Source organism: Sander lucioperca, chromosome 8 (genome assembly GCF_008315115.2).
Source record: "Sander lucioperca isolate FBNREF2018 chromosome 8, SLUC_FBN_1.2, whole genome shotgun sequence".
Taxonomy (NCBI): domain Eukaryota; kingdom Metazoa; phylum Chordata; class Actinopteri; order Perciformes; family Percidae; genus Sander; species Sander lucioperca.
In genome coordinates, this window is record NC_050180.1 from 7,606,734 (window position 1) to 7,631,677 (window position 24,944).

General features: G+C 39.3%; 1 protein-coding gene across 2 annotated transcripts in view; it reads right to left on the reverse strand.

The window, feature by feature from the left end:
- Positions 1-24,944, reverse strand: part of spegb (striated muscle enriched protein kinase b) — a 44,022-nt gene that overhangs the window by 13,270 nt on the left and 5,808 nt on the right. For both annotated transcript variants that reach the window (XM_036004519.1, XM_036004518.1), the window contains exons 2-29: positions 16,973-17,056; positions 16,369-16,435; positions 14,654-16,197; positions 14,337-14,480; positions 13,990-14,172; positions 12,125-12,291; positions 11,749-11,837; positions 9,075-9,250; positions 8,525-8,785; positions 7,871-8,029; positions 7,251-7,440; positions 6,874-7,103; positions 5,824-5,943; positions 5,571-5,675; positions 4,979-5,185; positions 4,736-4,859; positions 4,065-4,237; positions 3,869-3,981; positions 3,498-3,666; positions 3,261-3,357; positions 2,839-3,039; positions 2,259-2,316; positions 2,048-2,125; positions 1,696-1,868; positions 1,590-1,616; positions 1,293-1,445; positions 200-242; positions 23-91 (exon numbers count right to left, since the gene is read on the reverse strand). In XM_036004519.1, the coding sequence (XP_035860412.1) occupies positions 23-91; positions 200-242; positions 1,293-1,445; positions 1,590-1,616; positions 1,696-1,868; positions 2,048-2,125; positions 2,259-2,316; positions 2,839-3,039; positions 3,261-3,357; positions 3,498-3,666; positions 3,869-3,981; positions 4,065-4,237; positions 4,736-4,859; positions 4,979-5,185; positions 5,571-5,675; positions 5,824-5,943; positions 6,874-7,103; positions 7,251-7,440; positions 7,871-8,029; positions 8,525-8,785; positions 9,075-9,250; positions 11,749-11,837; positions 12,125-12,291; positions 13,990-14,172; positions 14,337-14,480; positions 14,654-16,197; positions 16,369-16,435; positions 16,973-17,056 (5,204 nt within the window). The remainder of the gene's footprint in view (positions 1-22; positions 92-199; positions 243-1,292; positions 1,446-1,589; positions 1,617-1,695; positions 1,869-2,047; positions 2,126-2,258; positions 2,317-2,838; positions 3,040-3,260; positions 3,358-3,497; positions 3,667-3,868; positions 3,982-4,064; positions 4,238-4,735; positions 4,860-4,978; positions 5,186-5,570; positions 5,676-5,823; positions 5,944-6,873; positions 7,104-7,250; positions 7,441-7,870; positions 8,030-8,524; positions 8,786-9,074; positions 9,251-11,748; positions 11,838-12,124; positions 12,292-13,989; positions 14,173-14,336; positions 14,481-14,653; positions 16,198-16,368; positions 16,436-16,972; positions 17,057-24,944) is intronic.

Consider the following 24,944-nt stretch of genomic DNA (forward strand, 5'->3'; position numbering starts at 1 on the left):
TAGGCAATAAAACATCCCCCACCTGCCATTTTCTGCGAGACACAAACTTCTTCAGGGCCTCTGTACTTATGGCCTTCCCCTTGCTCAGTACCTGTACAAGAAATTAGAAGTAGCAAGGTATCGTCAAGGACAAATTACTGCAGAAATAGGTTGTCGATGATTAACACTGTAGTGTGAAGTACCAATGGCCTAGTCTTACCTTGAACCAGGGGTGTCGGAGACATTCTTGAGTATTAGGTCTCCTAGAGGAAAATTATGGCATATTTCAGTCTTCCAGGTTTATGCACATTTGTTCCATTATCTAGCTTTTTTGGGCTTTTTTCACTTTATTTCAGAGTGACAGTGGATAGACAGAAAGGTGGGAGAGAGATGGGGGATGACACGCAGCAAAGGGCCGCAGGTCGGACTTAAACCCAGGCCGCTGCAAGGGGCGCACGCTCTTACTGGGTGAGCTAGAGGTCGCCCCTCCATTATCTAGCTTAATAAACTGAGTTGTCTTAGCTATCCTAAATCCCAAAAAGGTTAAAAGCACCAGAGGAATATGGTCGTATAAGACCTGCAGACAAGCACTAGAGAAAAATGGAATATAAAAACCAAATGTGCATCTGATAAGCATCTAACATTGAAACAAAATCATTAACATGAGCAACTTCACTTATTATGGAACAATTTTCTCTATGCAGTAACAAATTGGCAGAGAGGAAACTGTGGTGACAGCTGTGACATATTCTAGAGTTATTTAAACAGCTTTGAAAAATGAATTATAATACTATTATTACTATTAATTATTATATAAAAATGTAAGGAGATATCTATAACAGGCCACAAAGGAAATAAATATCAAATTAAATTCTAAAAATATCCATGAAAACCTTTCAATATTACATTAAAATGTAAAAATTTTTAATTAAATCTGAGAATAGTGAATGAGACGGATATTGAATCGACAAACTGCACGTCATCATCTCATTGTTATTGACAAAAATCTGGTTTGTATATGCGTTTTTACAAGTGATGGCAAGTTTATTGAGAGATGTTAAATAAGGATTTCTCATTCTGATACAGTGTGTTTACCTAAAAGACTATACTGTATAGACTAAGATTGTATTTTGGATGGTTTCAGACATCAGGATTGACTGAAAATATGTCCTTCAATATCTCAATGCATTATTCAGTAGAACTCATTTCCTGAATGGCTTGTTGCAATTATAAATTATATAAGTATAGATGTATTTTCACAATAATGTTACATAAAACAGATCTTGATAAAGAAATCCAGTAGAGTAACTCACAGCCTGTCTGCTACCAGCAGTTTTATGATGAACCCTTTAGCCTCTCGGCAAAGCTCAGCAAACATGCTCTCCTCGAAGGCCACGTTGTAGTTCCGGATGTTCAGTGCGGAGCTGCGGTCATTCTCTCCAGCAAATGGAGAAACTCCCGTCACACTGATAAAAGAAGCAAATACTCACGTTTAATGACAGCCTATGGGTAGGCCTGAACAGGCAAACATGTCAAAAACTGACATTCAGCATCCTGAAATACATTTAATAATGAAGAAAATAAATATTTTTACTCAAAATTATACTTACCACAGGTATGCAATAACTCCAATTGACCTTGGAAAATAAAGAAGACAATTAGAAAAAGGCTGTGTGTTAACAGAAAAACAAACTCTAAGTTCAAGAGATGATTTACCAGATGTCTGTTGCTTTTGACACAGGGGTCTGATTGACAATTTCTGGTGCGACAAATTCTGGTGTGCCATATTTGCAGTATTGAGCCTCATCGGGTGTGAGCTGCACTGCATTACCAAAGTCACAGATTCGGATCTGATCACCCAGGGAGTCTGCCATGAGGATGTTATCAGGCTGAGGAAAGAATAAAAGAGTAATATTTTATCATGTTCTGCCATCAGTGTACATTTTGTATGATCATTTGCTAAATGTAAGAACAAAAACTTTTCCAGAATTCCAATTCTGATACATGTTTTTTATATCCAAAGGAAGACAATGAAAGAGTGGGAGAGCGAGGATCCATGAGTATCTACCTTAATGTCCAGGTGTATGATGTTTAGATGGTGAAGGTAGTCCACGCCCTCAATCAGTTGTCTTATACACGAACGCACCTGGTGGTTCCAAAACACATACCAGTACAGTCGTAATTTATTTGATATATAAATGACATACATTTGATCATGACATTGAAATTGAAGTGTTTAGTGTAAGATTTGCTGTGCACTCATAAAACACAGGACTTACATCAGACTCCATTACTGTAGATTTCCTTGTAAATCTGTCAAGCAGCTCCTCATGGCATCTTTAGAGATTCATTAAGGCTATTCTTTCTGGGACTTTAGACGCATTATACAATAATTGCCAGTTTATCTATATATCAAAACAGTTGTACATTTTATTTCCAAATTGTATATATTTTTAAATATTGCTAGTGTATTATTCTATTATTATTTCATGTATATTTTTTCCTATTATTTAATGTTTACTCTGTACGTGTGCTGTGTGTCTGAAATTTTTGCTGCTGCAACAATGTTATTTCCCATTTTTTGGGATCAATAAAAAAATCTATCTATCTATCTATCTATCTTGCTAATTGTTTGTAATCATTTACAGTATGTATGCATATAAACATGTTTATTTCACTCTTAACAAGACAGACCTTTTCATAAAAAGCTTTTCAGAACAACACAATGCGTACAACTACATAAAGAAAAGTGAAAAAGCTCATTTCTTTTATTCATATCATATCATTTCACTTACTTTTCAAGGCTAAATGTGTACTCTGCATCAGTGTACTCGTGTTTTAACAGCATAATAAGGATACAGTTCAGTGATGATGATGACTGCATTCTTTTTCTCGAAGGCATCCTGAAAGTAAAGGATTCTCTCGTGGTCCAGCTTGGAAAGCAGGTTCATCTCTCTCCGAGCAGACGCCTTCTTCTTGGCCCTTGTGGAGATAAACTTTGCAGCATACTCCATTTTGCCAACCTTCTGGGTTACACGTTTCACATAGGAAAATGCACCTCTGGAGGAAAAAAATCAGGAGGAAAACTCAGTTCATCACTACTCAAGTCCGGAATGATTCAAAATCTGTTCAGAATAGCAAGACGGAGGCATTGAGACATGAGGAAATACAGCATATGTTGGGGTATTTAATAAAAACTGGTTCTATTGCAGAAAATGGTTATTTTGCATTATATTGCATCAAAGTATGGGATTTCAAATGCTGCCTTTAAAATGCCTTACCTTCCAATTTCCTTGTGAATGTCATAGTTGTCAGTGAGTCTGCGCATTTTTCTTAGAATAGTCTCCTCATCGTCCATTGGATCCTCTTTACGTTTAGCTACAGTAATGAGCAAGTTTTTATTAAAGAAGGGAACTCTGACTCCAAATAATGACAGTATTAGTTCCTTCACTTAGCTTGTTAGCCATGCATTCAAGGAGTGTTCGATTTTTTATGGCTCTGATAAATTGACCTCTTACCTTCATGAATGGTGAGTTCAGCTTTACAGGATACAGATCCTGCCAAGTTCCTGGCAGTGCAGGTGTAAACCCCGGAGTCCTCTGGGCGAGCGTTTAGGACCACCAGGGAACATTCATTATCATCGTACACAAATGTGTAATGACTGCTCTCCGACAGCAGGACATCATTCTGAAAGCAAATACTGTACGTTTTAGCAATGGTTCTTCGAAGATTTATAACAAAAAAATGATCGGTTTTGGTAAATCTCCATTTACTGTAAACAAATAAAATTAAAATTAAAAACAGACCCTGCTGTATAGTTCAGTTTATCTTGGTATTCACTCACTGTATTACTGTAAATTAACGTTTGACTGCTAAAATGGATAAAAACCTTGAACCAGAGGATGTCAGGAATGGGTTTGCCCTCCACAACCACAGCAAAGCGAGGGGTCTCCCCAGCACAAACGTCCAGGTCCTCCATGATAGTTTCAAATGTTGGTGGAGCTGTGGACAGAGTTGCAAAGGTGAAATAGTTACATTAACTAGACAGACAGACAGACAGACAGATAGATAGATCTACTGCCTACCTGCCATCTCAACGTTGAAGGTACAACTGTCGCTGCCATACTTGTTGGAGGCCACAAATTGCATCTCTCCGATGTCAGCACTCTTGACTTTAAGCAGCTTCAGCGTTTGCTGGTCATCATCTGGCATTGTCATTTCATACAAGCCTGGCTTGCTGGCGAGGACCGCTCCCCTCCTGTGGAGAAGTGTTTGTATTGTAACCCAGGATTAATATGTTGTAGTTGGAGAGCAGAGCAGCGGACTCACTGGGCAGGTGTGGTGTGGTTTTCACTGTTCTGTAATGTTTGATAATCACTTGGAAATAAACAGCTGCCTGTATGAATTGTCATACACCCTGACTATCCTGTAATACACTGGGGTCCAAAGGTGGCAACCTTTCCACCAGATACCACTTGACTTCAGGATTAGTGAACTAATCATGAACTAACAACAAAACTACAAATACAACTGCAGTGTTGTTATAAACCTATGAATATGCCAGTTGGAACACTGTTTCTTTTCTTTGTTCGATGAGATTAAAATGAAATTAAAAATGAAAACAATTACTGTATATAAGTATACTGTATATGTTGGAAAACGTATCACAGGAAAATACAAGTAAAGTGCATTCATGTAAAAATAAAATGAAGACAAAAGGTTATTAAAAGAAACTTGACAACAGAGACACAGATACCTCTTCCAGATGACTGCAGCGTTGACATGATTGAGGGTGACAGTGATGGTGACTGACTGGTTTTCCATCACATGGACAATATCTGGCTTATCAATAATCACTGGAGCCTCCTGAAGATAGGGACCTAGAAGTAAATCCAAAATGTACACACAGAGAATATTTAATAAACTGTTAGCACACAGTGACGGATGGATGGATGGATGGATGGATGGATGGATGGATGCTCTAAAAGCCTGAATGTACCTCGGTCCAGAAGCTGCACTGGGTCGGTGGTAGGCGAGGGCTTGCTGAAGGCTTTGGAGGTGATGGTCAGGATCCTGAAAGCATAGCGCACACCTTTGGAGAGGGTGGTGATGGTGAAGGTGGTCTCCTTCAGGCCAGAAGCTATGATGATCCACTGGATGGAGCCCAGGGCTTGTTGTTGGATGGCATACATCAGGGAGCTGGCATCTGGAACAAAAAAAGCGTATGATGCAAAAATCTACACTACGATGTTGAAAGTACTTTTTTTATCCGTCTACAAAAATAAAACAATTTTGTAAGCATAAAATGTCCTTTTTACATATCATTTTTGTCTATATTATGTCATTTTTTTCAATATAATTTACTTATCTGATCTGGTGAACAAAACAATGTTATTTTATTTATTTACTTAAGATTATTTTTTGGGACTTTTTAAATTTTTTTATTAGAGAGTGCAGATAGAGAGGAAATGGGGGAGAGAGGGGATGACACGCAGCAAAGCACGGGGCCGCAGGTCGGGCTCGAAACCAGAACTCTACTGGTGAGCTAGAGGTCTCCCCACAAAACGATTTTAAATATCATTCTTACATACCAATGGAAGGGTCTAGCCTCCTTGGTTTCTTCCAGCTCAAGGTGATTGTTTTACCAGTGATGGATTCTATCACTGGAGTGCCATCGGGAGGGTCAGGGAGGATATCTGAAAGTGATAACAATGGAATTAGAAGTCCATAAATGTTTCTGATCTGCCTTTGCCCGAACAAATCTGCTATTACGAGTGGTTCCTGTTTGAAGCCCATTGTGTTTTTGTTCATGGTTTATGCCAAAAGAAAAGGAATGAAAATCACCCGTGACATAGAGATGAGAGTAGCAGGTGGCCTTGCCAACTTTGTTAGAGATGACACTCTTGTAGACACCACCATGGGCATGACACACAGAGCGGATGACCAGGCTGTGGACGTCACGGACTACAGGAGAAAGCAGGGAAAAAAAGGATATAAGGTATACTGGTCTTATGCAACTTAGTGTTCTGTAACAATGTGAAATTAAACGCAATCCCTGCCTATTAAATGAGACTGTTTAGACCTGAAAAATCAATCAATGTTAAAATACTTTAAATCACTTAAAATGTCTGAAAAGCAAACTCTTGTAGTTGTGCGAGTATTAACTGTCCATTCTTGGAAGTAGCGTGATATTGTTACGGAGCTTTAAATCCTCTTATGAAGGAGATTGGGGGTGGATGGTCAGGTTTATAACATGTCTGAATTTGACTCCATTGACTGAGGTTTACATCCTGTCACCTACATCAACAGTTAACATAAGTTTTACCATGATCTTTCCCTAACCTTAACCAAGTAGTTGTAGATGCCTAAACCCAACCAGGCCTTAACTATACAGGTGGCAGATCGAAAAAAAAAATGCTCATATGAATTGGTTATGTAACTGTCATATGGAAGGCACTGACAAACAACATACTTTGTCATTTAGTCTCGTATAACAAAATATATACATTATAAATTCAATAGAGTCCATACATATGTTTTACTAAATGATCATTTAGATCATCACAAAAGTGGCGTTTAATGAAACTCAGGGGATTCTTATTGTTCCTGAGATTATTTCTGTCTGAACATTACACATTACATACTGCAATAACTGGCGGGTCATTTAACGCAAAGACAAACCCAAGTGATTTTAGAAAGTTTCCTTTTCTTTATGTAATTGCTAAGGTTTTTGTTCATTTTCATGTTGATAAAATATTCCTTTTCATTTAACTTTCAATGAAAGAATTTTAAGAAGCTGAAATACATTGCCGAGAGTGTAACTGCTTTGTAAAGCTTGATTACTTTTATAGGCCTGAACATTGGCTGAATATTAATCCTTTTTCAAACACTTACACTGTGTCATCTTTCTGTCCTCTGTGCTCTCAATCCTTTTGCCGTTGTGGAACCAGACGATGGTGGGGTATGGCAAACCAGCAACTTTACATTTCAGCACAGCCTCTTTTCCCTCGATCACATCCAGGTCATAAAGGGGTTTGATGAAGTCAGGCATAGTGAAACGCTCCACCTCATTCTCTGGGACCTCTGGCTCCTCTGGGATCGATGGCATCTTCTCCAGTTTAGCCCTAAAAGGGAAGACATGGAACAGAAGGATGGAGAGAGTGGCACATAGCAGAATATGTGAATTACAACATATTATAATTCATTATCTAGAAAGGTCCATAAAACGCACAAGAGCTCTATCCAACATCCAAAGAATAACAGGATCTTACATCTGTGAGGAGATGGCTGGCCGTGGCTCTTGTATGTAAAGTTCGGCGGAGCTCTCAGCCTCGCCGTGACTGTTACGGGCGGTGACAGTGTAAAAGCCCTCATCCTCATTGGTCACATGAGAAATGAAAAGAGAGTGGCGGCCTCCTTCCCGAAGAATACGAATGTCTTCATTTTCTGTGAGCGGATGGTCTAAAACGAAAAAAAAAAAAGAGCAATACATCACTTTAGTTCTAAAGTGGGTTATAAATCACAAAATCAACAGCAAAACTCAGAGGGTAAGAAATAAAACGAAAAAGGTCATAATCAATCATTTCACAGGCTTGGATGGACAGTTCACCCCAAAAAAAAAATACATTTTTTATCCTCATACCTGTAGTGCTTTTTTATCAATCTAGATTATTTTTATTGTGAATTACCCAGTGTTGGAGATATCGGCTGTAGAGATGTCTGCCTTCTCTGGAATATAACAGAACTAGATGACGCTCAACTTGTGGAGCCAGAAGATACATTTGAAAGGATTTGAGAAATATGTAGTTTGGATTTCGGGGTGAACTGTACCTTTAAGCTTAAGATGTTCTGTGAGACACCTGGGTGCAAGAACAATTAGGTACAATCCTACCAAAGTGGTTCCAGATGACCTTAGGAGATGGCGTCCCACTGACTTTGCAGTCAAATCGAGCGTTACGGCCCTCAATCACTTCTAGAACATCCAGCTTGCGAGTGAAGAGAGGCTCAATTGAAGGGATGACTTTGAGTTTGCCACATGAAGTCACTTCCTCTGAAGAGTAAACATTTCAGTTCAGAAGTAGCAGAAGAGACAAGCAGGACAATAAATGAAGTCATTTTTAGGGGTGTAAATCACAACTTTTGTCACAGTACGATATTATATAGATTCTTTGGACAACAATAAGATATTTGCTGATATCGTAAAGCCTGCCACGATACGATTCAATTCAATTCAGGGGCCTGTGATCGATACAATATCATATGTCCATTTAACACTAGATATCAACTCACAAAAAGTTACGTAATATTTGACAATTTTATTCCTGAGCTCTTCCAGATGTTTAAATGAAAAACAAACTATTCCTTTTAATAAAAAGAAATATAAAGTTGGAAAAATGCACATCTTATAGAAGATATGTATCGATATTGTCACTTTGTATCAATAATATTGGATCGTTGATCATGGATCCAGATCGATGTTTCATTACACCCCTATTCATTTCCATTTTATATCACACATATTGCGATTTGTATTGTTGAGACATGCCTTTAGCTGTGCTGAGCTTGCACATGTATGTGCCACTGTCATCCTCGTGTACGGAGTTGAGCAGCAGCCGGCACTTTCTCCCATCAAAGTGCATCTTACAGTTGAGCAACGCCGGCTGGATCAGTTTCCCATCTGCAAGCCAGTCCACATCAGTGTCCTTCGGTCCGATGACATGACACTCAAACAAAACGGTCTCTCCAGCCTTGGCTGTGATGTCCCTGACTGGGCGAATGACAGCCAGGCCTGGCTCCACTGGTGGCGCTGGGTGTAAATAAAGGACATTTTCTGAAGAGTGCTGTTAAGTGTTCCCATGAACGTTGGTGTTGTGAACTAGTCACTGGTCACAATGTATCAATATATATATATATATATATATATATATGATGATTAACAAGTAAATTAGTGTGAGCAATTTAGTCACAATGTTGCAAGTAGTTAACCTGACAAAACTTTCAAAAACAGCTCCATTCATCAAACGCAGAAAGGAAGTAAGATATGGATTTGTACATTCTTAAAGACAACAAACCTGTACATTAGAAAAGAAGCATACCTTTTACCTCCAGCTTTCCTTCACACTGCTTTGTCCCATACTCATTAATGATCTTACAGGTGTAAATCCCAGAGTCCGATCTCACTGCTGACTTGATGGTCATTTCAAAAGCGCCATCTTCTGTCTCACGTACAATGTGACGTGGGCCTGTTTTTACTGTAACTCTGTTCCTCAGCCTACATAAGAGTAGAATTAAGAGAGATGAATCATGCATAAACCACACAGAGCTTTTTTAAACTTAATTTATGCAATGATCGATGACCAAGCACACACTTTTCCCCAACTACAAGCTCTCTCCTGGCTGGTATAAAGGGGGTGGGGGGTGGGATAAATTCTCCAGGACTGCCAATATTATGTTTATCACATTCTATTGCTATTGTCTCTCGAGAGTCATGACTAACTCCAATGACAGAACCTGCCTGTATGATTTAGCCCATTCTTGTCTTCTATATTAAAGGATAAGGCTGGCATTATTCTACATTACACTTATTGTCGACAAATTCCATGAAAAGACCAAAACCTACAATGTGTTAGTCCATCTGTCAATTCATTTTGTCTTACTTAGTAAGGCAGTTAGTTTTAATATGAAATTCAAATTACCGTTATAAAGTTACAAGGTTACAAATTGAGTATTCGATCTGTAATGATTCGTTCTAATTCAAAATTCCCAGTGTGGGATGCACTGTTCAGCTGACACAGTTCATGACATGGAATACATGCCCTGTTACAGATAAGATAACTGGTGCCCTGTTGCCTTATCAGTAAAATACACTAGTGTTGTTCTCGTTCTTCTCTGCAAAACGGAGAAATTTAGCGAGCCGTGCTGCATGGATAATTAGACTGACACCAGACCATCTGGGAAGTGTGAGAAATAATTCTTAATTCAACAACTAAGAGCCCTTGTGAGTATTTACTGTAGAGCAAGATGTAGGATTAACTCAAAATCCCTATGTTCCCATGCTTGTGGTAATAAAGGAACATCCTAGTTATTAAGATCACCCAGGTAACAGTGTGGCTCATTGATGTGTATTAAGTAGTTCCTTGACAACGGCCCTGTTCAGAGCTGGCATTAATATGTGTTTTGGATGATCCAATCACCAGTGAACAGCTCTAAGTACAGGTGTGAATGCACCGCAAGATGCATTGAGATCAGACCACATTAGGAGGTGGCCACATTCTTTTAGCTGCGTGTACGCAGATGTGTTCTGGGCCACACTGAAGGACCACCTACTTAACTGACGTCCTCTGCGTTAAGTACGTCCAAATTCGCGCGCAAACGGCGTCATATTAAATATTGCACAACCTGGATTTGTCCACGACGTCTGAAATTTTTGAAAAGCTCAGAGCGATATATCTCGACTGTGTCAAACACCTTGGCCGATTTGGTTTGCCTGGAACACGCCACGGAATAGACCCAGTCTGTATTTCTTTTATTGCTTCTTCTTTTAATTACCGGCAGACTAGATATACGGAAAGTGCATTGCTGCCTCCCGCTGGTCAAAAAAAACCAACGCATTTAGTCTTTGCAATTGGAAATAATATACATGTGTGGGGAAGTGAGACGATCCCATCACAAGTGGTCACTCAAGGTGCATGTGGAGACACATTCTAATGCCAGGTGTGAATTTATGTACTAAGAGCTGTCCACTTGTGATCGGATCACCCAAGACGCATGTTAATGCCAGGTCTGAGGGGGCCACCTACAGAGCTTTATGGCACAGAGGAATAGGGATGTCCAGATCCGATCACGTGATCGGAAATCGGGCCCGATCACGTGGTTTCAGACTCGATCGGAATCGGACGTTACCTACCGATCAGGACTCGGATATATATGTATATATATTCTCATTATTTTTTAACACATCTATAGTTATGCGGTGGCACAGAGTTAGACCCTTTCGACTCCACACAGAAACAGCAACGCGTGCGGCATGACATCACTTTGTTGCAGAGATGCTATTGGTTAAATGCCGGCAAAGTAGAACACGGAAGCAGCTTGAAGCGGAAAGCGCGAGTATGTTTGCGGTCTGGAGGTATTATAAAGTTGAATTCTCGGTATCGGTAGATACTCAAAATCAAATGACTCGCACTCGGACTCGAGGGCAAAAAAACCTGATCGGGACATCCCTACAGAGGAATCAGATATAGCAGGCTTTGGTCTTTTCATGGGACAAATATAGAATATTACCAGCTTCATATTGTGAAGCTGCTGTCCTAGCTAACAACGGCAATAAAGAACCCTTGGCTCATAGAACGTATAAGGAAGTGTTCTATAAACACTAAAGGACCCTTGTAAGGAAGTGTAATCAGATCGGGGCTCTTTTTGGATGGCCTTAGCATCGCATGTGGATTCCAGCTTGTTGTCTAAGAGCTCATTAGCTCAGCCAGACATTTGTGTTTCTGAGCACTGAGCAGCTCCATGGTAAATGGGTGAAGGACGCCATATTTCCCTTTACCCTATTAAGACTCATTCCGTCAGCCTGGTGATTGTGAGGCAGTAAACATTCATTTTCCAGTCTTCCCCTTTAACTGATGCAATAAAGCAGCATGCCATAGAACAAACTATGCAGTCAAGCAAGCTTGCTCATGGTTTGTGTGATACAGAGACAGAGTATTTTCCCTTACCCATGCAGGCAATGAATTTAAGTAGTTTGATGAAGTGGGGGGGACCTACCAATAGAGCATGGGTTTGGGTTGTCCACTTATTCGGACAGACATGGTAACTTCCTGTCCTTCAATGACAGCTTGATCACTCATTGTTACCTGTTTGAAATGTAATGTAAGTTAGACGCTGAGAGATGCATTTTACCTGTAAGTTTCATTTGACAGATGTGTTGATGGGATGACCACACAGTCAGACAACACATTCATACGGGAAAATGAATATTGATAATATCAGGGACATCCAGTACATAAAACATTTTTCATGCAATATTTTGCAACCAACCAGTCAAAAATGCAGTTGAGTAAGTGTCAATGCTAAACATACAAATGCCATACTCTAAAAGTCAATTAGGTATCTAATCAGACCGAGCTTTGTGCAGTCTCACCAGGAATGCAGGGGGTTCCCTGAATCGTGTGTCAAAAGTTCGCTTGAGCTCTGGCCCTCCAAAATCCATGCCTTCCTCCAGGGGACTGAGATACTCCTCATCAGATGTAATAGGGCTGCTGATATCCCTACGCACGCCCAGGTTTCCCTTTGGCTCCTGTACAGACTCTGTAAAAGCAACAAGGTTACGTTATGTTTCATTTTGTAGTTTCAGACAATCCTGCTTACGAACAATTCCTATATGTACCTCTGTAAACTTTATTTTTTGTTCCTGAGAACACAGCTCAATACGAACACAGGAGTTCGAGGAGTTCATGTATTTAAAAGAAAAAAGAAAAAAAATCCCCCATAAAATATAATTAGAGTCTGAGATGTCAAATGTTATATCCAAACAATAGTGGATTCACAGTGGGTGGAGCCACTGAGCCTCAGTGGGCAATTTATAGGTTCAGTTTCGCCTCTGCGTTGCTATGGTAACTATAAGTGAGGTTGTTCAGCTGGAATATATGGCACAGACATTTTGCTCAGTGAGATAATGACAAGGGAGGGAGAAAAATCAGCTGAAACACAATGCCCTGTTGGGAAGATGTTTTTTTAAGCTGCAGAATACGAGCTTTTTTTTAGGTACAATGGCCTATTTTTTTGTATATGGGGTATTCTTAAATTAATCTATTGGAATAAAACAAGTGTCCTTTTCCATTTTTGACTAAAATAACAATTTTCAGTTTATAATAACAACTGACCTCCAAGTTAAATGGACATATATTTCAGTGTTGATGACAATAAAACAATAAACAACATGTCTGTCATGGTAGTCACAGCCGCAAGATGCTTTTCATGTACATACTGGGAACTATATTCTCAGAAAGGCGAGGCAGTGCTGATCTGCTCGGGGCTTCTCAGGTGCTGCAAAGCATATCACTCCGCCCAAGTAGCAGAAGTAGCAGTGCTTCGCCTTTCTGAGAATATAGCTCGCAGTATGTATACGGTTAGAAGATGGCTGTGTCTCATGTGACCTTGTTATTCGTACACACTGTGACTATACAGATCACAACATGTAAACAGGAACATGTTGGCGTTATGTTGTCACTTATTCGGAGCAGTAGGCTAGATGGAACCGATTACCTTAAGGATCTGAGCTAGGCTAAGCTACCGATGGAACTGTCGGACAGAGTTACAACACGCACGGAGATGAGAAGGGTATGTATGGACTTATCTAACTCTGGGGGTTACGGTGAATAAGCTAAAGTCCCAATAAGTCGGCGTGTTCCTTTAAATTCCCGTAGAGGCAGGCAGATTTTTATTTCTAAAGGCCAGTTATTTCAGGGATCCAGGACACTATGCATCCTGATAAAGTTCCCTTGGCCTTTGGAATTAAAATAGCCCCACATCATCACATACCCTTCACCATACCTAGAGACTGGCATGGGGTACTTTCCATAAGATCATCTCTCAATGCAAATCAAACCAGCTATTAGGCTAACTGAAATAAAACCATGCCAGTCTCTAGCTATGGTGAAGGGTATGTGATGATGTATCCTGGATCCATGAAATAATTGGCCTTTAAAAATAAAAATCTGCCTGCCTCTATGGGAATTTAACATACGGGTGTACTTACTTATGCCCCCTGTATTTTAAGGAAGAACATTTATTTATTTACGATACATTATTTATTCACAAAGAAAATTGGTGTCCTTAAAGTTTGGATTTTTCCTAATTTTTTTAATTAAGGCCTTAAGATCAATTTCCAAAAGATGATTTTTTTATTCCTCTTTTTAGTCAACTTTAGCATGGGTTCATAAACTTATGAGTGCCACTGTGTATACTCATTTAAGTTTCATCTGATATCCCAAAAGTCAAACGTACCTGCTTTGACTGTAAGGGTGGCACTGCTGGATGCTTTTCCCACCTGATTAACAGCAGTTACACAGTATTTTCCACCATCACTTATTCCAGCTGATTTGATGAGCAGGGTGTGTCGTTCACCCTCCACTTTGACTGAGTAACTTGCGATGCCGGTTATTTCCATATTTTCTTTTGTCCAGGTAACTTTAACAGAGGAGACAAAGAATGATTTGCTATTTGTATAATAATATATGGTATAGGTATTATATAGTAATTATAATAGCTATTTGTGATTTGATTGCTTAAATATACAATTCAAAAATACCTGTGAGGTCTTTGATGTTAAAATACAAAGTACAACATGTTACCTTCAGGAAGGGGGGTGCCGGCAATGATGCATTTTAGTAGCACATCTGCACCAGCAGATGCTACAGTGTCCTGCAGGGGAAACTCAAATACAGGGGCCTCCATTGGGTCTTCTCCAGCAGACACATAAGAATCGTCTGAAGAATCTGCATAGTTTAACAAAAGACACGCCTGAAGTCATTTTTTCCCTGTGATCAAATTAGAGGAAAATCCCCTCTCGTAAGGAATGAGTAATTGGTTGATTAAACATGAAAAGCAAGCAGACTTGAACTTCACAATACTACAGAAAGCTAAATAAAAGAAGCACAACAAATCTAACCTAACTCTGGAGACATGGGTCTAGGGCGACGGTTCTTCCCTTTGGTCTTCAGCTGTCGTCCCTCTTTGGCACTAGCAGTATTCTGCTGAGGCTCACTTGACTTCACATGAACATCCTTTTCCATCTTTTCGTCTTCAACAATAATCGTGGGGATTCTCATGTTGAAGGCTGGTTTGGATGGATCCACTTCCATTCTCTCCTCCGTTGGAGTAACCGGTGACATCCTTGGGGGTTTTGGAGGAGGTTGAGGAGGAAGGTCTTGCACAATGGCGGCCCTTTTTTGTACCAATGGACTTTCAGGTCTGTTTTCAATTTTTCTTAATGCTACCTCTATTGGCGTCTTTCTCCCCGAAATCTCATCCTTTTGTGATGTTTGCACAAGCGATTCTTGGATATGCGAGGATTCTTGCATTCGAGATACCCTCTGTACAAGCGGACTTGGTGGCCTTCTTTCAACCCTACGTAATGTCATCTCAGCAACATTTCTGCTTGGCGACTCTGCCCTTTGTTGATGATATAATGATGGTGATGATGATCTCTGAATGATTTCCATTACTGGACTGACTCGACTTAATTCTCTCACTGATCGTTGTCCTGGTAAGTCAGATAACTGCATGGACTCTGGGGTGCCTGCAACTTCTCCAAATCTACTGATTGTTACAGTTGTTGCTGTCTTTTGGGGTTGGGACTTATTTTGTTCTTGCTGTGCTTGCTGTTGCTGTTGCATTGGTTGCTGACTATGTTCTTTTTCTCTCTGTTCCTTTGCCCACTGGGCACGTTCCCTTTCCTGGAGCTTTTGAAGGACTTGTGGTGGAATAGGTTCAATTTTCCTTAAAGGCTGGCGCTGCCTGCTCTTTAGAGTGAGCTGTTCAGTTGAAAACGACTTTTTCAGGTGTGGTTTGCCAACAAGCTTCTTAATGCGCTGGAGCTCCTCAGTGAACTTGTTCTCAATGTCCTGCACTTTTTGGGAGTAGCGAGGTTTCTCCTCCAGCGAAGCAGCTCTCTGTTTAAACATAGATCTTCGTTCAGCAGCATCCTCTTTCAAAGCCTCCCTTAGATCTTCCCTTGAACTTTCTCTAGAGATGCCCAAGCGGCTTCCTCCATCATCTGAATCTACAGATCCAGCCCGATTGAACCCTGCCCAGGATCCTGCTGAGATGGAACCCTCTGGAATATCGAGGCTTCGTCTCCGCTCTTCTAAGCCACGAACCTTCTCAAAAACCTTTGAGCTTGCCCTGGTAAGCTTTGGGGATGGTCTGAGAGTAAATTCTTTCCGGGAGTAGTCGCTCAGTGGAGTCTGTGCTCGGTAGTCCTGGGTGTTACTTTGGGACACAGACTTAGGCTGCTTAACCTTTTCTTCAAACTCCGCAGGCACTGTGTCTTGGTATTCAGTTGGCACAACAATCTTCTTCCGCAAGCTGAGAGGTGTAGTTGAACCAGAGCGACTTGGCATTGGAGAGGTGGAGGGACGTTTGACGAGTCTCGGGGATGGGGGTGGGAGGGCTTGTGGGGGGGATTCTCTTGAAATATTCTCTGACTGGCTCCTGAAATAAAGGGTTTGAAGCAAAATCTGTTGGAATCAGTAGGTTGTTACTAATTCACATTGTGTTCTCATTGTATTTTAGTAGGGAATCTGAGTCCAATAATACAATCAGCAGCCTGAGTTTTTTTTTTTTTTAAACTGCTACGGTTATTTGCATGTTTCTTTGCCTTGCCTGGTTGTGATAGAGTGATCCTCATATCCATGTGTTCTACTGTCATCTTCTGCACATGTGTCCATCACTGCATCTCATGTAAAGAGGAGATACGATATATGATCAGGTTCTTGCATTGATTATCAAACAAGGTTTCCCAGCATGCAAACTCATCTCTCGTCAGCCTTGTTGTCAGCCAGAGCAGCCAGCTGTTTTCACAGAAAAAGCTCTGTTTTACCAACTGTACATTACATACCCAGCACCAAACAGACACAGACTAACTTAGCGACTGGATCACAACACAGTGGAGCAATAAGCAGCTAAAGAGCCAGTATTTCCAAAACAGGGCTAAAAGAGCAAATATTGAACTAACATTCATCATGTAGAGGAATAAATGTGAAAGTTGCTGCTAAAACCTTCACCATAATAACTTTATTAAGTGACAATATGTCAGTGTTGTGTTTTCAGCTCATTCCACTGCCCATTAGTGGCCAGTTTCAGATTTGTCATTAATGTCTATAAATGTTGCAATATTGTAGCATTGGTGAAAATCAGTAAAACAGAAATGTAACAAAATCCACATTTGTCTAAAGGAATAATTGCAAGCTGGAAACATGGTGGATACCTGTATGCACAGCCTGGTCCTCAACATCCCCACCATCTTCTTTGGTCTCAAATTGGTCACCTTCATCCTCTGTTGTTTCGGAATCTGAAAAGAAAATACATAAAACAATGAGAAATGATTTCTCACTGAATTAGACTCAATAGAACTGGAGCAATATTTGAAGAACACCATTAGTTGAGACAAATAGTGTAAGATCTTTCAACACTAGTGGAAAACCATGTTTCCATAGTGAAGAAGAAAATAGTGCACACTGTTACTATAGGAACCAATAGACTACATTATCTAATTTACTTAACTCTTGGTTAATGGTGTTTGGTGAAAGGCAATTGAAAAATCCCAGGGCAAATTCATGTTGAAGGGGACATTTCAATTGTGCAATATATCAATATATTTAGAACAGAATCCCAGCTGTGAAGAATAAACAGGTACACTAGTCTAAAATATATATATATATATATATATATATATATATGCATTTTAAAAAACAACATATCCAAGATTAAATCAACCTCCTTCAACTTCAGTTTTCCATTGCATTGGACCTTATCTCTATTAGATTATGACTGTCATTAGACTTGAAAAGTTTTCACCCTCGGGGTCTCATTAGCACAGCTAGGCTAAATGTACTACATTTGCTGCAGCTGAATAGTTGCTGAGTCCTTAACATTCCTCATTTTCTTATCAGCATCTTCAAGTTAATGTTAAGAAAGGGAATATAATACGTTGGATCAAAATAAATAGGTGTTTTAGTATTTTCAGGAGAAAAAAAAAACATTCTCTCCATTTTATCCATTTGAAGCTAAAAAGCTGTTCCAGCTGTACTATTTGAAAGATATGACTATTTTCCTCCGACTCAGTAAAAATTCAGTCATTGGCAGAACTCAAAATAGAAAGCAGTATTGAGTCATTGGCATCCCAGCAGTTCTCATGAGGCGTTTGCTTCACAGTAGGTGGACTTACTTATAAAAAACAGAGGCTATCTGATGTTCCCTTGCAGTAAGAGAACACAATAGGGTTATGTTATTCATACTGAACACGGTAGAGAAATACTGGGAATGTTGTACGAATTCAGTGGAAAGATAAAAACCGGTAAACTCTCAAAGTGTTTTGCATGTTGCGTGTGTGTCAAGCTCATGCTTACTTATAGCTATTAAATCTACATAAGTTGCACATTTATGCAATATTTAAATCATATGACTACTTTGCAGATTTCAAAACAAAACTCCCTTGGACATTTTCAATGCAATCTTTTTCACAGAATAGCAACTAATGTTCTGATAAAGCAGTTACAAATGCAGATGTTTTATATATGAGCATGTCATAAATGCCACCAGCAGAGTCTGTTGTACACATTGTATATGACATTTTTACATTGTATTTAGAAAATGTACAACGGTTTCGAAAAAGCACTCGTAAGCATCAGCAAACTTTGTCCAAATCTTAAATATTGAAGCAGTGTTCACAAACAAAAAATACAATAATGCACATTACAGTAATCATTTCTATAGTCCGAAATAGTAATAGTAATAAAATGTCTATTGATTACATAGCTGTTCTAATAGCTAGTCATGTGTCGAGTTGATAATCCAAACGATTCCATAAACCAAAAATGATAAGAGCTGTTGTGCCATGACAAGCTTCTGTCGGTCTTTACGCTGACTTGATTAAAAATAAGAAAACAGACACATTGTACAAAGAGTGACTACCGACCGAACTACCAACAAAAGAAATTATGTTGCCGCAACATCACCAAGAGGCCAGTCATTATATCTTATTTAGGCCATACTGCACATGCTGCATGAAAATGCCAAGTTTAGTAAGACTGGGGGTCAGATGTACTAACGCTTTTGTGCCCACTTCAGGCGTATTTGTTTCGCGATGTGTGCGAAAAGGATGGCGATGTATGTACAAACAGGCCGCACTGAGGTAAAAGAGCAGACTGCCTGTCGCGGGAACTGAAAATGGCAAATTGCGCTTTTCCGTGTCATGCATATGTCAGTCCTTCCAGAAAAATGCTGAGTTTTTTTGTGATTGTTGCGGGCAAAAATCCTTGATTATGCGGCACGTTTTCTTAAAAAATGCGATGGAATATGCGGGATATTGATGCAATTTTATGCGATGAAATTGCAGGAACTTGCAAAAACTGCGGTTTCATCATGGCTTCATCGCTGGGTTTGCAGCTTTTCGATGATGTTCACGTCGCGTAATTACGTCACTTCATAACGTTCCCATGGCAACAGGGGAAAATGGCTGCTCTTGTTTGAAGTAAACGCAACATTTTTCAACTTTCTGCTAAGTATATGTGACTTTTTTGCAACGAAAATGCGGGGATTATGAAATCATGCAAGCCCCGCATATTTTCGCGCGCCTCTATTTTGTGGTGAAAATTTTCCGCCTCTTAAAAGCAGGTGTAAACCTGGAAGCAGGTTTCCTTGCATATGCCTCCTGGTGAAATGGCAGCAGTAATCCGAGCAAGACGAAGACATAGGCCAAGGAGACGAGCTGAAAAGATTTCTGCCACAAGGATCACACTTTTTCAGTTGAGTGAACACGAAATCATTAAGCGTTACAGATTAAGCAGCCATGCAATATTACAGTTACTGGAAGAAATCAAAGATGACATTGAATCTCCAACTCAGCGTTCACATTCCATTCCAGCAGTTGTTAAACTCCTCGCTACATTACAAATATTGGCATCAGGATCATTTCAAACAGTCATAGCATCAGCAGTGGGACTATCGCAGTCTGCACTCAGCCGTATCATAGCACCAGTACTTAACGCTTTGCTACAGCGCAATTTACGGTATAGTGGGCGGATAAAGGTGCTGATTACCCGATGAACTGCAGGTTTGGTAAATATGCTGTTTTCTGCTTTCTGCGGGTTGGCCATGGCGCTGATAACTCTACATTCGCAAATGTACGTACATCTGGCCCTGAGTATACACAAGAGCATTTAATTAAAGGTGCATTCGTTTTTTAGTAATGCTGGTGGTGTGGCTCAAGGGATGGCTATGTCTGTCAGCCCACCACTTTGATCCAGACTGAAATATCTCATCAATAAACAAAAGTTTGAAAAAACAATTTGGTACAGACATTGATGGTTCCCAGCCCATCCATGTATTCTAACGACTATGGTACAGTTTGATTGACGTCCGATGACGCAATTATTATATCATTTCCAGTTAGTTTAAAACATATTTATGAAGTATTTTTTTATTTTCAATATACTAACTGCAAAACAGTATACTATATGTCGTAAACAGTGAAGTATGGAATTAGGCCACTGCATCAGAAAATTGACTGACCGACAACACTTTTCATCAGATAAACCCCAGGATTTGGGCATTGTTAGAGGAACAGTGAAAAACATTTGATTATGATTAACTCCTTTGGATGAATTTTGGTTAAGAAAATTGCATTTGTAAATTACAGAGGTTTCATTGAATGATAGTGAAAACATCTATACATTACTTTAAAGAAAAACGGTTTAGATTCTTTCAACTCTGCCTTAAAGCACATCTTAAGTAGTAAGCAAGTTCCGACATAGTTCCACATTTTTTTCATTCGTTGTCTTATTTCATGTTTTAACAATTTTAACCTGTGATATTCCATTTATATTCCTTTATGTGTTGTTGATTGTATATTTTATATTTAATTCCGCCTTTTATATTGATTAATTTGTAAATTTTCAGTTTCTGTTGTGAAGTGTTCTGAGACCATGGTCCATGGTGATAATTCACTATAAATAACAATAAATTGAATCCCACTATAATCCCAGGAAAGTGTGGTTCATAAACCTGTCGCTGCAACCCTACAGGAAACCACATAGCTCCAGTTGCATCCTCCAAAATGAGATTTATACATTAAGTACCACCTGAGTTTTGCCCTCTTTGTTGTTGTGACATTTGTAAGAGGAGAAAAAGAAAATAGGTTTTGTCTTTTAATCATCTTCTCGATTCTATTTTTATTTCTGCTATTTTAAGACTCGCACTGTACCATTACCATATTTCAATAGTTTCACGATATGTATATCTAACGATAAAGAAGCCTATGACCCCTTAAAAGAGGAATATCACACTATATCAGCGTTTTAGTGAAACTCACAATTCCTTGAAGTTAGTTCAAAGCTATGGCGGTGCCTTGAGCTTGGTGATTTCTAATCAGAGTTCTAATGCTAGTTTCTGTTGACCAATGTGATTATATTCCACAATAACACTGGTTTAATCTCTTTCCCTTTCGATTAAAGGTGCACAGAGTAGCTTCATATCCTTTAATCAATGTCATTGCATCTGACACCGTTGGTTGAGAAAACATTGTGCGGCCAGTTGTTGAGCAGTAATGTTAATAAAATGCTTCCGACAACATTCCACATGGAACGTTTTACAGTCTTGTATGTTCTACATATAGTAACTGCTTGAATCAGTATATAATAAATAGAATAGAAGTATGATTGACAAAGATAACATGAAATAGCACTTGCCTGATTTTTGTCTTTGGTCGGGATTTTTTTCATAGCCACTGCTGGTATGTCCTCGACAGGGATTTTTTGTCTTGGCTCACATTCAGCAGCAGGGTATTCCCCGAGATACGCTGGGGGTTCCGAGCCATTACTATACGCCTAAACCCGGACATTTTCTATAAAGACATCAGCTATTAATGTCTGACTTGGAGGTAAAAGATTCAACTTGACATATATTGTAAGTCTGCTAACATGCAGGTTAAAGCTTCTCAATCAAATACAAAGAAAAATGGAAAGGACTTTGGTCCATTACATAACAAGTTGCACCTCAGAGTGTCAGCACTTCTTCTTAGAGAATCCGTTTCAGAGAAGCGTAGAGCATAGACCGCTATCCGCAGGTGGAAATGTCTGTTGCATGCATATCATCCACTCTGAGGGAGCCCCCCTGTCCACACAATAGCCAGCGCCAGTGTAAGCATCTTCCCCCGCTGTGTTCCACCTCACAGGCAGTGCACACTGATAGGCAGAAAAACCAGTGGGAGTGATCCAGCCCTCTTGAGATCACTCTTCTACAGCATTGGTAGACATTTTTCATTTTTTCCTTCCTCCCCATGTGTCTGTGTCTTATTCTTCAACTGGTGTAACAAGCCGATGTTGTGTTGTCGGCAGAGACGGGGAGAATAACTGCAACGGCAGTAGGGACCTCCTCACTCCTCTGCATTACTGGAACACCGTTAGCTCTCACAGCAAACGTGTTACTGGCTGCTTAGACTCACTACACAAAGCAATCCTATTTCCAAAGGATGCGATGGGCTTAATTGCCGTACTCACTGCTACACACAAAATATAATAGCTGTTGTATTGTACATAAACATTTTCAGCTGCTAATGTTTGATTTGTTTAGTGTAACAGTTCTTGGATATTCTCACATGCTTTATTTTGAAAGACTCAGTATCTAAGAATCCTTTACCCCGAGGGAAAGGAGTAGGCACTACTGCTTACACATTTCATTTCACCACCGAGTATAACTCAGTACACAGAAATAGCTGCGCTTAGAAATGACATTTCAATTCACATAGCAGGGCACTGTGCTCAGGACAAAATAATACAGTGAGCATGCTCACACACCTAAGTAAATTCACATTTTGAAATAAACCTATGCTTAAAAAGGCACTAACTTTACAGCGTTATACATGAAGGTACATCCATGATAACTCCTACTAAATATCTAATGGTTGCAGCCACAGAATATGGTTATCATGTTCATAACTGCAAATACCTACAGACTTAATTCCATAGTTTGTTTATTATGTATTATCAGTTTGCTTAGGAGCTGCACTTATTGTGTACGTTTTCTGTTTTTTTTCATATATAAATTAATTTTACGAAGGGGAAATCTGACATCATCCTCTGTCTTGTGACAAAAATAACGCAATGATTATACGTGTTAGCTGCAGTACGATTTGGCACTGGCCATGTACTGGAATAACACCCTGTAGCACAATAATTGTGTTCTCCCTATGACTGTATACATATTAGTTAGTCTGAGTAATGTGTTTTTACAACATGCTATAAACTGCTGGTGTCACACAATGAATGCAGAGGCTGCCAGTCTATTCAGCTTTTATTGTAAGTTATTTTATGGTTACTATGACATACCCAGTGTTAGAATGACTTACTGATGATAAAATGCTAATTATTGCACCCTCAATGTATTGGCATTTGTTTAGAATTGTTATATTATCATCAACAGATATAATTCCTACATGTCATGTGAGAGGAGTTGCTCATAGTGGTGAAATCAGAGAATGATTACCCAACTCCCTGAAGCTTTTTAGCTCTCTGGTTTTAGTTTTGTTTTGTTTTGACAGTCAAATTTCTTTCTCTGCAAATTGTTTCTGATGAGCCATAGGAACTTTGCCAGGTGATTATGTGTTAGTGTTTTTTTTAAGTACCAGTAGGCATGCAAATGTTTCATGCTACTACAGAGAAAATCAACTTGATTCAGGAATTTTCTTGAATAGAGAGCCAGAAGTGATCGGCTCTATTGTGTCTTGTTTCAATTTACTCGTGTCTGTGAAATTCCATAAAATTAACACAAATGGAATAACCTCACTGTTGCAGCCAAAACTACGTATATGATAATGTCATTCCATATTGAGATATTTCCAACTAAAGTGCATTATGATAGTTTTAAGTTAAAAGAGCTAAGAATCATAATTTTCCACCAATGCACTCCAGTAAAACTAATCCGTTTTCCCAAAGCTGTAGTAGGCAATTTGTATTTAGCGTCGTCGAGCAAACTTTACATATTTCAGCAAAAATTATTTCAAGTGGTCTGAGAGAAAACTAGAATTCTGCATCTCCCCTTGGCTCTCTTTTTAGGCTTCAGAAAATCCACACTGTGCAAGATGGCTACTTATCTCAGAGAGGCTTAATAATTTCAGACCAGGGAGAGATTTCAGTAATTTGACCATGTTTACAAATTGCCATGCTGTTGTCTGTTTTTGCATGAACCATATTGTCCTATCTTTAATGTGAGCATGGGAAATAAAGGTCCCTCATACACTGGAAAATTCAGATTGGAGTTACTGCGATTAAGACAAAACAGTCGATACAGCTCTAATAAGCTCCATAATTACCCTTCAGGATTTCTTGTCCATTAAACATTCATTTGTTGATCTACTAGTGTCTACTTATTAAAGCCACATGGTGATGTAGGGGATTTCCACAGTGTAACTGCAGCTCCACCTGTTCACTCACATTAAAGGCCCAGGTCAAAAGGAAGACAACATGGTGAGGAAACTACTGGAAAGAGGCCATGGTCATGCTCAGTGGTAACATCTAAAGTTCCCAGTATTAGGTCTCTTCAAACCGTATATTACTCTGCAAGCTTTAAACAGGCAATATAGCTTTTTTTTTTAAAAATATAATCACTATAATATATAAGTCAGTTACTAAACTGTTAGTAATCACTCCCCTCTGCCGTTCTCATCAGCTTTATGCAGCTTTTCACATCTTTCAGCTTAGTCTTTTGGTTTTACTGCCTGCAGCTTTCTGTTTGGTTCAGTCTCACCAATGCAAGGTAAGTTTATTTATATAGCACTTTTCTGCAACAAGGCAATTCAGAGCTCTTTACATGAAACATTAAAGACCAATTTGAAGAGATAGAAATAAAAGCAAGCTAAAATAGAGAAGAATACAAAAATACAAGAACATATTAAAAAAACAAGAATAAAAGTTACAGTGCAGTGTGAGAAATAAACAATTACTTGATTTAATAGAAGGCAACGTCTAACAGAAAGGTCTTCAGCCTTGATTAAAAAGAACTTGAGAGTTGCACTGGACCTGCAGTTTTCTGGAAGACTGTTTCAGATATGTAGTGCATATCCATATCAGAGAAGCTGTTAAGCTGTTGAAACGTGCAACTTTTTCAATAATTTTATCTTGAAATGGAAGGTTTGATATGGGCCTATAATTGCTCATTAGTGACTGACGTGTTTAGATTGTGGC